This window comes from Canis lupus, chromosome 37 (genome assembly GCF_048164855.1).
Source record: "Canis lupus baileyi chromosome 37, mCanLup2.hap1, whole genome shotgun sequence".
Lineage (NCBI taxonomy): Eukaryota > Metazoa > Chordata > Mammalia > Carnivora > Canidae > Canis > Canis lupus.
Genome location: NC_132874.1, coordinates 23,044,083 through 23,059,828, shown reverse-complemented (window position 1 = coordinate 23,059,828; position 15,746 = coordinate 23,044,083). Strand labels below are relative to the sequence as shown.

Here is a 15,746-nt window from a genome sequence, read left to right as displayed (position 1 = left end):
GGACTCGATCCCGGGTCTCCAGGATCAGGCCCTGGGCTGAAGGCGGCGCTAAACCGCTGACCCACCCAGGCTGCCCAGAAACAGAATTGTAAAAAGAGAAATAACAGGGTCGGATTTCATTTCCAATAATCTTTCCTGCCACAGCATGAAGTATGGGTTGAGATTTTTCTTCATTGCACAGGGCCTCTCACATGGTAGGTGCTCAGTAAATACCTGTCGAATGAAAGATCAGTGAAGAAAGGAAAGAAAAAATTCCTTTCTAATAGGTTTCATGGGTTTGCAGGAAAAAAAGATCATGAAATTGCAGACAGGTGGTTTGTGGGTGGGGGAATGCGACACAGATGTGACAGGCACAACCGGCTGCAGCTTTGTTTTATTTTGTTTTCACTCTGCTAATGTTGCTTGGGAAAGAGTCACCTTGCCATCCTCAGAGCGAGAGCGCTTTACACTCTGCTGGTGGCTTCTAGAGCTCTGCACTCCCAGGGAGGACTGGCGGGAGCACCCCCTGCCGCTGCGCTGGGTGCCTGTCAGGCGCAGGATCCCAGTGCCCCCCCAGCCGACTGAGTCAGAATCTGCATTCTAATGGGTTCCCGGGCCAGGAGTAGACAGCTTCCAGTTGGAGGTGCCAGTCTGGGGGCAGAAGCTCTACCCTGCGTGGGGAGCCCTCGGGAGAACCGGGGAGCGCTGGGAAGAGCTAGAAGCTCCCATTTCCTTAGTTCTGAGGCTAAAAGTGGAACCAAACAGGAATCTATGGTTTGCTCCTCAAACCCTAGCAATTCCACCCAGTTCAACCTCATATTTGCTTTTTTTGTTTTTGTTTTTAGTATATGAAAATTTATTCCTGTCATGCATGCACCATGAAACCTATGATCTTGGGCTTTCCTTCTCGCCTTTTCCAAAAGTAAGACATTGACTACTTTGACATCCTTAATGTCCCCAGGGATGTAAGTGACAGCATGACCTTTCCAACCAAATCCAGCAACCAGAACTTGATCATTTTCCTCAATAAAATTCGAACAACCATCATTGGGTACAAAGGCTTTGATACGATTTCATTTCTTTTCTTTCTTTCTTTCTTTCTTTCTTTCTTTCTTTTTTTTTTTTTTTTTTGGCCATTCTTGATCAGCTGGACCCTAACGTGCAGAATTTGGCTGTTTGGCTTCAATCCCCCCTTTTTCCAGCACAATTCCCTTTGCATGGGAAGCGCCTCCAAAAGAGTTGGCCTTCAGGTCTGTGCCCACATGGGCTCTCTTGTACTGCTCATGATGCCGCTTCTGATCCAGACGGTGGCTACAGAGCTTCCTGGTATATGAAGCCTGCAACCCTTGTCTGTCCTGCCAGCACCACAGGCCTGAGCAAAGGAGCTCACCTCACACTTTGGGAGCACCCAGAATGAGTCTCGTGTGTCCCTGACTTCTCTTCGCTCAGCTACCGTGTGTGTGTGTGTGTGTGTACGTGCACCCTCCTGCTCCCTGACCTGAGTGCCAGCCATGCCTCCAGAGGAGAGACAGGCGGGAGGCTTGCCTGGAACGGCATTCCGTTTAAGAGATGACGGCTCTCCTGTACCATCTTTAATGCTGTCCATAGTTGTGACCACAGTCAGGAATGATACCAAGCACTGCCATGTACCAAGTGCTGTTCTAGGTGCTTTGTGTGTATTTAACCTTATGGAGCAGGCTTAAGGACTGTTCCTATTTCACTGACGCAGAAACTAAAACCCAGAGACGTGAACTACCCTGCCCAAGTCACACAGCTGGTAATCAGAATGATGCCTGATTATCACTTGGGCCCCTGGGGCGAGCTGCTTGATGCCCTAGTGGACAGAACCTTTAGTGAAAGATCTTCACTTATTGCTGGCCATAAGAGCTAAAAGCTAGAGAAACTCCTCAGCAGGAGCTAGGGACTTGGTGAGCAGTTTAAAACGAGTTAAGACCAGGACATAGAGGGAATCTGACAAGAAAAGAATCCTGTAACTTGGAAGTCCTTTGCTCCCAAGCTTTAGAGTTTCTAATTTCTTCCGTGAAGTTTCTAAGCTCGTCTTATGGAACTATCTTGCGAAAGGGCTCCCCACCTGGTGAGGAATGGAGGGGTGTCAGTGGACTCGTGGATTGCAGGAGCAGAGGTGACCTGCAGTGGCCTGCCTTAAGGCCTGGGCATGGGAGCTGGCACAGGGTCAGCAGGATCCCCAGAAAGGCCAGGGTGAGAGGCAGCTGGAAAGGCTGCTAGTCCTCCTGGACTTTGAATTCTCTTCCTCTTCCTCCTTCTTTGGTCAAGAGCTTCAGGCTGCATTTACTCTCAGCAGGTTCCCCTTTCTGGAAGGTCATTCTTGGGGCTCACAAAGGGAAGGCCTTCTTTAGTCCACATCCTCCTTTCACCCACCTCCTGCCTGGCTTTGCGGTTACTTCCGAGCTTCTGGTTCTGTAGGAAGCAACAGCATCACAGACCAAGAAAAAGCTGCAAAAAATAACTACATCTTTTATGTTTTTTAAAAAAATTCCAGTTGAAACCTTGCATAATTGAATACAGGACTCAACACTTAAAAAAACCAAACCAAACCATTCTTATGAATAGAAGTGAGACACACACATTGGAACTGCATAACGAAGGTCCGCCCACAAGACTGCTCTGGGTAAGAGCCGGGTAGATGGCAGCCTGCCGTCTGTCTGTGCCAGCACACACATCAACCCATTGGCTTTATGAGCATATCCAAACAAAGGAGCTTGATTCTGTGACATGCCAGCCTGGCTCCTTCACAGCCCAAGTCCACCCAGGTGATGCAGGGTTGGGGGTGAACATCACAGGTCGGGGGTGCAGGAATGCTCACTACAGGACTCCTCTTCCAGCAGAAGAGCTATAATCTGCTGGGTCTCCCACGAAGAGAAACAGATAGTATCTACAGCAAGCAGCAGCCATCCTGTCTTCCTCCCAGAGACCTGTCAACATTGCCAGGGGAAGAGGAAAAACAGATAAAAGAAGAGGAGGCCGGGATGACGGTGTTGAGAAGCACGCAGCTCTGCAGAGGAGACAGCGCTAATTACCTCTCCGCGTGTTCTCTAATAACACAGCGTGGCTGTTTCAAAAGCTGCTGTTTAAATGAGTCCACCCTCCTACCAGAACCCCGGTTCCTATGATTATGTGGATCACATCAGACTTTCTAGTTTGGGGATTGTAAGTGTGGCTTCTTTCTGAAAATCGCCCTAGTCTCAGACCAGTAAGTACTAGTTGATGTCATCTCGAGGTTTCCATATTTTTGTTTTTGTTTCAGAGGTAGAAGTGAGTGATTCATCAGTTGCGTACAACACCCAGTGCTCATCACGAGTGCCCTCCTTCAAGCCCACCACCCAGGTACCCCACCCCCCACCCACCTCTCCTCCAGCAACTCTCAGTTTGTTTCCTAGAATTAAGAGTCTCTTATGGTTTGCCCCCCTCATCTTATGTTTTCCTTCCCTTCTATGTTTATCTTGTTTTGTTTCTTAAATCCCACATGAGTAAAATCATATGGTATTTGTCTTTCTCTAATTGGCTTATTTTTTTCTTAGCATAATACCCCTAGTTCCAACCACGTCATTGCAAATGGCAAGATGTCATTCTTTTTGATGGCCGAGTGATATTCCATTGCATACACATGCCCCATCTTCTTTATGTATTCATCTGTCCATGGATGTCTGGGCTCTGACCATAGTTTGGCTACTGTGGGCCTTGAGGCTATTCCATAGCATCTTCACAGCAGTCACCGTAGCCTGGTTGTACTTAATTGTGCTTGTATTTGCCTTCCTGACTAACTTGGAAACTAAGGCTGGAGTATATTCATTCATATTTGTAATTTTCGCACAGTGTCGCACATAGTGGGTGCCCAATACATATTTGTTGAAGTAAATGGGTAATGAGATAGAGACGCGAAAGTCAGAACTTCAAGGCTTTAGAAATGACTGGGTTCTGGGAGATGTGGAAGGTGGTGGAGGTGGGCCATAGGTTTCAATCTCCCTTGACCATCTGCCTCTCCCAGCCCCCATCAAAAAACAGACGAAGGGGCTATACTAAATGAACTCTCAAACTAAAAAAATCAAAGCTCCCTTTCAGAATAAGCTGTACAGAGAGTGAAAACGGCTGGCAGCAGACTCCATAATATGGAGGATAGGATTAATAGCAAGGAAGGAAAAAGAAGAATCCCAGTAAAAAAAAGGAGGGAGCATTAAAGATCTCTAAAGTAGCTGTGGTTTCTGAAAACAACAGAAGGGGGAGCTATAGAGCCACACAGCTCCTAAAGCTATCCTGGCCTTTCTCTTATTCCTAAAACTACAATAAGACCCATTTCACTTAAACATGGGCAACAGAAAAGGATCATGATCAAATGGATTACAAAATTATTAATAAAATCAAGAAGACTTAGGAGCAGAATAATGTCTCTGCAGATGATGACAGTATGCTAGAAAGACAACAGATACAAACTGGTGACAACTGTAACCTAAAATTTCAAATTAGCTAAAATATAAAAAGAAAGAAAGAAAGAAAGAAAGAAAGAAAGAAAGAAAGAAAGAAAGAAGAAGAAGAAGAAGAAGAAGAAGAAGAAGAAGAAGAAGAAGAAGTTGTTGTTTAAGCAAAGGATAACAAATAAGAAAAAAATGAGAATCTCTCTGAAATGAGATTCTTGGAGAAAAGAAATATTTGTAAATAAGTAAAAGACCAGGGAACCCTGGGTGGCACAGCGGTTTAGCGCCTGCCTTTGGCCCAGGGAGCGATCCTGGAGACCCGGGATCGAATCCCACGTCGGGCTCCCAGTGCATGGAGCCTGCTTCTCCCTCTGCCTATGTCTCTGCCTCTCTCTCTCTTTCTGTGACTATCATAAAAAAAAAAAAAGATGTTGAAATATGATAAATGGTAATGTGAGAATTGCATAATATATAGAAGTGTTGAATCACTATGCTGTGCACCTGAAACATTAATATAACACCGTCTGCCAACTATTCTTAAATTAAAAAAAAATTTTTTTTAAAGAGATCATCTTAATAAAAGCAGCTAGACATGAGAATGGAACATTACATCTGGGGAAACAAAGTTGGAAATGACTAGTGACTGCTCATACAGCACAAGTCTGGAGACAATAGAATGGCATCCTCACAAGTGCTGGCGGGAAACAAGGTGTCTACGTAAAATTCTATAACCAGCAAAAATATCTGTCCAATATGAAGCAGAATAAAGACTTTTTCAGCCAAACAAAAGCCGAGAGATTCGTCGTCAGCAGATGTGCACTACAAAATCATATTGACGGAAGTTTTTCAGGTGGAAGGAAATGTGACCTGCCCAAACAGGTGAAGAGACCTGAATTGTAAATATGTGGATAAATATGTTCTCCTTGGGTTTTTTTTCCCCTTCGTTTTTAATGTCTTCTAATGAAAACTGTTTGAAGCAAAAGAAATGATGGTGTATGGTGGGGTTTTCAACTATGTGAGAATAAGATATGACTACAGAAGACAGGAGGGCAAGTGGGAGCATGCTGCCTGTAGGAATCGCACCCTGTGCATGAAGTGAGGCAGAATTATTTGAGGGTAGATGATGGTAAGTTGAAGATTCCTGTTTAGAGTCCCTGGAGTAACCACTAAACACACACACACAACTAAACCAATAGTGGAGATGAAAATGGGATAAAAAAAGCCCCACTCGGGCAGCCCGGGTGGCTCACTGGTTTGGCGCCGCCTTCGGCCCAGTGCGTGATCCCGGGGTCCTGGGATCGAGTCCCACATCGGGCTCCCTGCATGGAGCCTGCTTCTCCCTCTGCCTGGGTCTCTGCCTCTCTCTCTGTGTGTCTCATGAATAAATAAATAAAATCTTAAAAAAAAAAAGCTCCGCTCATAATAGAGAACCAACGAACAATAACCAAAATTGAAATTGAAAGTGTCAGGACCAACCTGAGATTGCCTGGCCCCCACAGCTGTGCTCTTCGTATTTCAAACATGCAAAGGCTGTGCCACGTGAGGCTTCGGTGTAATAGGTTTCTGAGAAAAAAATGGAACCTTAGCAAAACTCTAAGAGCTGAAAGCATTTGGGGAAGAGAAGTAAAGTGAGCTACTCTTGGGAGGGAGAATGGTAGGTGCAATGATGAAGGTACGAGAAGAGGAAGTACGACAGTTTTAGTTGGATAAGTTCAGCCGGGAAAGCGTTCGTGGGAGAGTAGCAGAGATTATGGAAAAGTGACGGGAGGTACAGAGCTTTGCCAGACGGTCCAGTGCTTTGAATGCAGACTTGGGCCAGTTGGTGAGACGGAGCATCTCTGAATCGGGCACCCATCCCTGGCTGCCACCCTGGACACCCCAGTTAGACGGGCTGCAATCCAGTTTTTTGGTGTTGTATCGCAAATAGCATGCACTCTGGGGCCAGAAATCCCCGGGGTTAAATCCAGGTCCTCCACTTAGGGCTGACTGATTTGGGGGCAAATTATTTAATCGGAACTGTTTTCAAAACTGTCAGTTCCCTAAAAGATGAGACTGCCAGTCACATGGCCCTTCCCTGTCCACCGCACGCCTGCTATGTGGCAGTGGATCAGTGTCTCCTTCCCCCCGCCCGCATTACTGATTCGGGGATGGGCACAGGACACGGGTCTGCCCAGTCTGGGTTCTTTTCTTTTTTTAATTTTTATTTATTTATGATAGTCACACACAGAGAGAGAGAGAGAGGCAGAGACACAGGCAGAGGGAGAAGCAGGCTCCATGCACCGGGAGCCCGACGTGGGATTCGATCCCGGGTCTCCAGGATCGCTCCCTGGGCCAAAGGCAGGCGCCAAACCGCTGCGTTACCCAGGGATCCCCTGAACATTTCACTATAGGTTGTTGGAAGGAATTTCTCCAGAATCTTGGACGTGTGCCGTCATCAGTTGACTACGAGTTAGAAGTGCTGAAAAGTAAGTGGACATTTTGATTCAGAAATTTGAATCAAGAAATCATCTTTCATTCAGTCTTCGGCTCTCTGTTTCAGAAAATGGGGATTCTTAGCATGGAGCACTTTGCAAACTTATGTCTATGGAGAGCACTGGAAGAGGAGCAGAGAGATCTGGGTCAGTGTCATTTCTTAGCCACTCTTTAATTATGGAAGAAACTATCAGTTTCCCATACAGTGTCCATTCAACCCTTCCTTCCTTCCTTCCTTCCTTCCTTCCTTCCTTCCTTCCTTCCTTCCTTCCAATTGTTAGGGAGGGGGGATAATGTGCCCATCTAAATGCCTACTTTGTGCAACCTTCCTTGCAGAAAAGGAAATGTAAGTAGAAGTCATTCGGGGGACTCCTGACATGACCTTTAAAGTTGCTTACTCAGCTGGAAAGTACCGTTTTATCCTTCTGCTTCCTTCTCTTTCTTGCTTAGAATCCAGGTATCATGGCCAGAGCTGCAATAGGAGAACACGAAGTTGAAAGCCAGTGACAATGATCAGAGCAGAAAGAGGATATTGTGTAGCCACATGCCCTAGTCTGTGTGTCTCTAGACTCTTAAAGTGAGAGGAAAAAAAATAATTCAAAGTCATTGTTGCTAGAAGCCAAATATCAGCCCTAACTGATACAATGACCTGGGACAATGCTAATTAAGCAATGAGGCTTCATTTCCTTGTTTGCAAAATGATGGAATCACATGAGATCCCTATAGGACCCTCCATTTCTGTAACTACAATTTTAAGACTCTACAGAGGTGCACAAGTACAAAAGCCAGGGCATGCCAGGTCTCTATTCTATCTTGGCCTTCCGGGCAAATTTGAAAGCATTTATATCCTGAGTGGAAGTCAAAAAAATCATGAACATAGAGTTACCACCATGTGACCCAACAATTCTGCTCCTGGACACATATCCAGGAGAAATGAAAACAGACACACACGTGCAAGCTAGTAAATGAATGTTCATAGCAGCATTATTCTTAATAGCTAGAAAGTGGAAACAACCTAAGTGTCCACCAGTTGATGAATGGATAAACAAAATATGGCATATCCATACAATGGAATAGTATTCATCCATAAACGGGAACGAGGTCCTGAGACATTCGACAACACAGATGACCCTTGGAAACATTGTGCTAAGTAAAAACCAAAACCAAAACCAAAAACCTGGACACAAAAAATCCCCACATGTACTATATGATTCCATTTTTATGAAATGTCCAGAAAAGGTAAATCCATAATGACAGGAAGATGGGTGGTTGCCAGGGCTTGGAGGGAGAGGGGATGGAGAGGAACTGCCAATGGCCATGGGGTTTGGTTTTTTGGGTGATGAGAATGTTCTGCTGTTACATGCTGGTAATAGTGGCACGACCCCGTGAATACACCTACGCTCGTTCACTTGTACTCTTTTGCGAGGTGAATCGCATGTAAGTTCTATCTCGGTTAAAAGAAAAATAGGGCTATGAAACATTTTGAGTGAAGTAGACTGCGCCCAAACCAACTTCTCTGGGTATGGGTTGGCCATTGTGCTTTCAGAAGAACGTGAGAAAAGGGGCGCCTGGGTGGGTCCGGCAGTTAACGCGTCTGACACTTGATTTCGGCCCAGGTTGTGATCTTAGGGTCTTGAGAGGGGAGCCCAGTATTGGGTTTTGCGCACTCAGCAGAGAGTCTGTTTAGGATCTTCTCTCTCTTCTTCTTCCTCCCCTCACCCCAGCATGCACATGTCTGAGCTCTCTCTCTCTCTCTCTCTCTCAAACAAAACAAAACCACATGATGACTAGGGTAGACAGGGGAAAGCCTCTGAGAAGCAAAGGTATGAGTGAGTCAGTTTTTCAAGTAAATAACCAACTCAGACATACGCATAGAAAAGCCTGACCAAAAAAAAAAAAAAAAAAAAAAAGCCTGACCACGCAGTAGGCTAGCTCTTAAACAATGGGAATAAATCAACATTATAATAGTCGTCAAATAGCTTTGTCCAGTATATGCCACTTCTTAACTAAAATGGGGGCGTGTAAAGTGCCACTTTCTACTCATTAACTTCCCACTCATTTTCACAATAACTGTGCCCCGATAGAATATTCTTGCAACCATGATTACATTAGGACATCGTGTATGTGGTGTTTTAGAACCAGGAATTTCAGCTTCATCCACCAGTGACCCCACGGGAGACCAAAGCCCTGCAGCGCTTCATCTGTGCCAAGCCCATCCAAGGAGGTTGAGCTACAGACCAAGGGACAGCTTTGGGTTTTTTCTGGAAGCCAGGAAATTTCTCTCTCCCTCCTTCATGTGGCCTTATACATAACAGGGCCTGAGAGATGGAGCTGTAAAGAGAAGAACACTGAGTCCAAGATCTGATTTGCACAGACGAAGTTCAGAGATGTTAGGTCTCTGAGCCTCAGTCTCTTTCCTTACAAAATGAGGAGGTCAGACTAGAGGATCTCTTAAGGTTGCTTTTGGGTCAAATTTCTATTAATCTAGCATACTTGTAATGAAATGGGAAATCTAACATAGTCGAAGATCACCTCTGGGGCTGATGTAGAGGTGCAGGCAAATTTGGAACATGGTAAGGTTCCTATTCCTTCTAAGACTCCTGGGAGGACCTCAGGGTAACTCCAGCTCCTCCATCCTCACCCCAACCTTTGCAACATGCATCACATCCCAGTAGGTGTTATAATTTGGATACTGTGTCTGCCTAGAAGTGAATATCCTCTTGGTGGCACATCGGGGAGTAATAGCACATTTCCTTTGTAGAGAGTTGAACACACACACACACACACCACCACCACCACCACCACCATCCCTACCGTCACCGCTGCCACGACCGTCACCTCGACTACAAATCCCATCACACACAATGGTCATGTAACAAAGGAAACTCAGAGTTTCAAAAAGCATCTTTTAGGGGTTAGTGTGCATCTTCTTGCTTTTGAAGTGTTTTCCTAAGTATGGATTTCAAGTCATCTGGTACAACTGTGCTTTGAAAGCTTTGCCCCAGAGCATCCGCTTGACTGGCCAGTCTGGCACCCATGGTTCCAATCACGCTGAAGTAAGCTCTAGCAGCGCGCGGACGTGCACATGCTGGCGGCTGGCAGGCTGGCCTGCTGGGCGCCTGCCTGTCCCCTTCTCACCAGGTGAGAAAGGGAAGCGGGATACTTAGAGCACTCCAAGGAGCACCTGGCAGCAATCCCTGTCTTCTCCAAAGCCACTGATTCATGTGGCTGACAGGTGGTGGGGAATGCGGGCCAAGGATCCAGGGGGTCTGCGCAGCTGACCCAAGTGTCCAGGGCATTTAAAACCAATGTTACCCTTCAATTAAGTTCCTGGAAGCTTTACACCAGCTTAGCAGGACTGGCACCAGCCAGTTCACTGTTCTAGAGAATCGGGGAAGTCACTGAACACCGACCCGTTTGACCCTACTCATCACTAGGTCTAGTTTTTATAATATGTAATACTTGTAAGCTGCTGTTCTTGTCCATTTTCTCACTACTTAGACCCTGTTCACACTTTTCCTTGGAACCGTTCTTATATATACTTTGGCCTCTTTAATGTGGAAATTCCCGATGCACCCCTCACCTTTTCTCCTCCTCCTTCTTTTAGAAAAAATATTTATGTAGGAGTAGATCCAAGTAGAATGAAATAAATTCAGGGTCAGATTCAAAGTAACATTTTTTTCCTAGTTTTGCATTTGTCTACAAATCAGAAAAATCATAAGGCTACGGTCTTATTTATTCCTTCTTTCTATAGGGGTATGTAAATAGGTTTTGTGCACTTGTTTGTAACTTAACCCTCTACTTCTGTTCCCCAAATGGGAAGCTGGCCCAATATAAGGCAAAACACGGCACCATTTGGCAAAAATCTCCAGAGAAATTTGCAGGATAGTCTTCCTCATATACAATGATATATGCACAAATTTATTCTTTGGGGCACTATGAGAAAGAAGCATAAACAACCTACAGGGCCATTGGTAGGGAGGGATTAAATGAAGCATGGCACAGTTACATAACGGATACTGTATCCATCTCGAGGAGGGAAGGTCTGCATTTTAAACACACAGTTCAGTGAAGAAAAGAGGCACAGCAGTGTTACTATCATAAAATGTGTGAAGAAAGAAAAAAAGGGAATCGTCTCACACATTTGAAGATATGTGGAATATTTCTGCAAGGATGCTGCAGAGAGATCAGTGATAAGAATGTTTCCAGGGAAGAAAACCATAGCAAGGGACACGGGAGGACGAGCCGGATTTCCCACTCTCTTATCCTTTAGAATTGTGTGCTCTATGCAAGTAGTAACTATTTAAAAAAAAAAAATTTTTTTTTTAAGGAAGAAAAGTCATAATGGGATTTCCTCATGAAAATTCACTTAGTCTGCTTCCAAGTAGGCATCCTTCCAGTTGATAAACTGTTTAAGGGCATTTGCAAATTTGTTTGATGTCACATCTCAAATTGGGTATGATTGTGGTTGGTTGAGTTTTACCACACCGACAGAGTAAATTCATTTGAACTTTTACCTATCCCTTCTGTTTTCTAGGGGGAGAATTTAATATAAATTTAATATTTGTTCTGAAAGTTGATGGACAATACAGAGGGATGTCTGGGTGAGTCCGTGGATTTGGCTCGGGTCACGATCTCAGGGTCCTTAGGATTCCAGCCCTGCATAGGCCTCCCTGCTCTGGGGAGTGGGTTGGGGGTGGGCATGGGGGTGGAATCTGCTTCTCCCTCTGCTTGTGCTCTCTAATAAATAAATAAAATCCTAAAAAAAAAAAGAAAAGAAAAACCCAAACCAAAAAAAAAAAAAAAAAAAGAAAGAAGTCAATAAAGAGAAGGAGACAGAAGAGAGGACACCGTTAGGACACAAACGTTTATGTGATTTTAGCCATTACAACAGTAGTTCAGAAATATCTCAAATGTTACATTGATGTGGTCAATATTACAAAAAGAAAAAAACAGAAACAAACCAAAATGACAGGCAACAGTGAAGAGCACCAGAGAACCAGCGCACACACCTAGAGAAGACCATGCTTCTTGCCTTCCACTGCCCAGAGATTCTCCGCACTAAGCCCCCCTCCCCCGCGCTTGCCTCCTGCAGGCCCGCGCCCTGGGGCGCCCTGGGGCACCCTGGGCCACCCGGGGACCTCAGGCCTCCCTAGGCCTCGTCCTCGCCCTCCTCCTCCTCGAACTCCCCCTGTTCGTCGGCCGTGGCGTCCTGGTACTGCTGGTACTCGGACACCAGGTCGTTCATGTTGCTCTCGGCCTCGGTGAACTCCATCTCGTCCATGCCCTCGCCCGTGTACCAGTGCAGGAAGGCCTTGCGCCGGAACATGGCCGTGAACTGCTCCGAGATGCGCTTGAACAGCTCCTGGATGGCCGTGCTGTTGCCGATGAAGGTGGCCGACATCTTCAGGCCGCGCGGCGGGATGTCGCACACGGCCGTCTTGACGTTGTTGGGGATCCACTCGACGAAGTAGCTGCTGTTCTTGTTCTGCACGTTGAGCATCTGCTCGTCCACCTCCTTCATGGACATGCGGCCGCGGAAGATAGCGGCCACCGTCAGGTAGCGGCCGTGGCGCGGGTCGCACGCGGCCATCATGTTCTTGGAGTCGAACATCTGCTGGGTGAGCTCGGGCACCGTGAGCGCGCGGTACTGCTGGCTGCCGCGGCTGGTGAGCGGGGCGAAGCCGGGCATGAAGAAGTGCAGGCGCGGGAAGGGCACCATGTTCACGGCCAGCTTGCGCAGGTCGGCGTTGAGCTGGCCCGGGAAGCGCAGGCAGGTGGTGACGCCGCTCATGGTGGCCGACACCAGGTGGTTGAGGTCGCCGTAGGTGGGGGTGGTCAGCTTCAGGGTGCGGAAGCAGATGTCGTACAGGGCCTCGTTGTCGATGCAGTAGGTCTCATCGGTGTTCTCCACCAGCTGGTGCACCGACAGGGTGGCGTTGTAGGGCTCCACCACCGTGTCCGACACCTTGGGCGAGGGCATGACGCTGAAGGTGTTCATGATGCGGTCGGGGTACTCCTCGCGGATCTTGCTGATGAGCAGCGTGCCCATGCCCGAGCCCGTGCCGCCGCCCAGCGAGTGCGTCAGCTGGAAGCCCTGCAGGCAGTCGCAGCTCTCCGACTCCTTCCTCACCACGTCCAGCACCGAGTCTACCAGCTCGGCGCCCTCCGTGTAGTGGCCCTTGGCCCAGTTGTTCCCGGCACCGCTCTGGCCTGCCGGGGGGAGAGATGTCATAAAATCACTGATGACTGGATTACATTCTTTCTTCCCTTAAGCCCTTTAATATAGATCAGTGAGTCAGTATTCAGATAAGATCGTTCCAGATGACCACCCAAATGGCCAGACGCTAAAATACTCGGTTATGGATATAATTACAAATGAGGAAGACTAGGAATACCTGGCTATTAAAGGTTGAAAGGCATGTTTGTTTGGTTATTTTAAAGATTTATGTATGTATTTAATCATGAGAGACACAGAGAAAGAGGCGGAGACACAGGCAGAGAGAGAAGCAGGCTCCCCGCAGGGACCTGGATGTTGGATCCCCGGCCCAGGATCCCGCCCTGGGCAGAAGGCAGATGCTCAGCCGCTGAGCCACCCAGGCATCCCTTGAAAGGCAAATTTGCTTTAGCTTATCTGAAGACTGCATGGGCACACAATAGGGTGTTCCTCATGCAGGGCGTTCCCGCCGGCAGTCCTGCCCTCCACCCGGAGCTGTACAGTGTCAAATGAGCCTCCCCTGCCATCAGCCGTGCGGGTCACTCACCAAACACGAAGTTGTCGGGCCTGAAGATCTGGCCAAATGGCCCAGACCTGACCGAGTCCATGGTGCCTGGCTCCAGATCCACCAGGATGGCCCGAGGCACATATTTGTTACCTGCGGGGAACACAGCTGGACTTAGATGTGCAGGCAGAGAGCTCTAAGGAGAAAGGCTTGCCTCCCTTTTGCAGGCACAGCTGTCTCCCCAAACAAAGAAGGATGCACAACCACCAGATTCTCAAGGCTTTGGTTGTGAACCGCCCACTGAAATCCTGCAGTGAAACAGTGGGAATCCTAAATCCGCTAGCCTCCTCTCCCCTGGGGCTGCACTCCTGGAGTTAGTCCTGGGGAGGGGACAGTAAAAAAATGGTGGTGGGGGGGGCGGGGCGGCAGGGTAATTACCAGTAGCTTCATTGTAGTACACATTGATTCTCTCCAGCTGCAAGTCGCTGTCTCCATGGTAACTGCCGGTGGGGTCGATCCCGTGCTCGTCACTGATGACCTCCCAAAACTAAGACACAGAACAGGTTTGCATTTATTGGTGCCCATCCCCTCGCAGAGAGAGAGAGAGAGAGAGAGAGAGAGAGAGAGAGAGAGAGAGACCGGGTCTCACAATGGAAAGCCCTAGACTCAGTTCCAAAAACCCTAACCCTCAGGCTGCGCGACCCGGGGGCTTGGCCGCAAAAGGCTTGTATTTTTCAGGGTCAGAAAGTTGAAATTGGGCGTTTCCCCGGCGAACAGCTGCCGGCTGCAGGAGGTGTGGGGGGGGGGCCGGGGCAGGGGGCGGGGACTGCAGGCGGCGAGCAGGGGGTGGGCTGGGAAGCGGGGCCCGGAGGGAACGAAGGGGAGCGGTTTGCATGCGGAGCACGTCCAGGGGCCTCCAGACACTCGCTGTCCTCCCCTCCCCCACGGCCCCACTGCGCCCCTGGCTCCTAGCCCCGCCCGGCCCAGCGAGGAGCGCAGAGGCCGCGGGCGCGCAGCGGGACCGGGATTCCCGCTGGGTTACAGCAGAAAGGAAAGCGAGCCCCCCCACCCCCACCCCCACCCCCGCCTCCGAGCCCACGCCCCACACCGCCGCACGGAGCTGCCCGCAGGGTCGGGGGCCGGGACCCCGGGGCACGCTCGGGTCGAGGCTCGCGCCCCAGGGCGCCGAGGGCTTCGGGCCCGGCACCCCCGCCCCCCCACCCCGGGGCGCGCCCACCTTGGCGCCGATCTGGTTGCCGCACTGGCCGGCCTGGATGTGCACGATCTCACGCATGGTGCTGGCGAGCTGCTTCTGGCCCTGGTCGGCGTCTGGTCAGTCTGTCCGTCCTCCCTTAAACACCCACTGCGGGGCCACCGGGAACGGGCTCGGGGACCGCCTGGCTGAGAGCGTCGGCCCCGCGGACTCGGCCTTTTATGCAGAGAGGGCGGGGCGCCCCGCGCAGGCCGCGCCCCCAGCCCGAGCCCCCCCAGTCCCCTGCGCGCTGGAGCTCTCCAGGCCTCGCTGACGTAATGCTCGGCGCCCGAGGACCGTCCTGGGGGCCGGACCCTGGGCCCGCAGCCAATCAGCACCGGCCTGCAGACCTGGCGAGGAGCGGGGGCTTGGGGTAGCAGGGGGGGGCGTGGGCATTGTCTAGGACTTGGGGCGGGGGGAGGCGGGAGAGCCGGGTGCTGAGAATTGGGGGTCGGTGAGCGAACTGGGGGTGGGGGTGGGGGTGGCGAAGAGAGGGCGAGCCCCGTGGCAGGCCGCAGGTGGGGGCATTGCTGGCTCTGGATGGCGGGGGGCGGGCAGGGGACCGACCGGGGCAGGTGCAGAGCCCTCAGGTGCGCCGCGCTGCGGGTGCGGCAGGTGCAAGCGCGGAGGGTCGGGTGGGTCTCACTGCACAGCCAGCGCTTAGGGAGGCGCCTCCTCGCCCCCCTACCCCCGCCCGGAGGTCCCTAAGCTGCCCCCCCCCCCCCCCCGGACACCGCTGCCTCTTGCCCAGCCCTGGAAGCCGCACTGTCCCGAGGCGGAGCCCTGGCCACACGGAGCCTTCGGAGCACGGGCGAGCCCGGGAGAAGATCGCGTGGGGTCAGGCCGTTGGGGGCTGAAGGGCCGTGCCCC

General features: G+C 49.7%; 1 protein-coding gene and 1 pseudogene across 1 annotated transcript; both read right to left on the bottom strand.

Annotated features, from left to right (window-relative positions):
- Positions 1–864: 864 nt before the first annotated feature.
- LOC140626283 (small ribosomal subunit protein uS12-like) lies at positions 865–1,585 on the bottom strand (annotated as a pseudogene).
- A 10,170-nt stretch (positions 1,586–11,755) lies between these two features.
- On the bottom strand, positions 11,756–15,158 carry TUBB2B (tubulin beta 2B class IIb). Its single transcript, XM_072814120.1, has 4 exons — positions 14,862–15,158; positions 14,063–14,171; positions 13,667–13,777; positions 11,756–13,115 (listed from the first exon to the last, which is right to left on the bottom strand). Exons 1-4 carry the CDS (start codon positions 14,916–14,918, stop codon positions 12,055–12,057), a joined length of 1,338 nt encoding a protein of 445 aa, XP_072670221.1. The 5' UTR covers positions 14,919–15,158; the 3' UTR covers positions 11,756–12,054.
- Between the last annotated feature and the right edge of the window lie 588 nt (positions 15,159–15,746).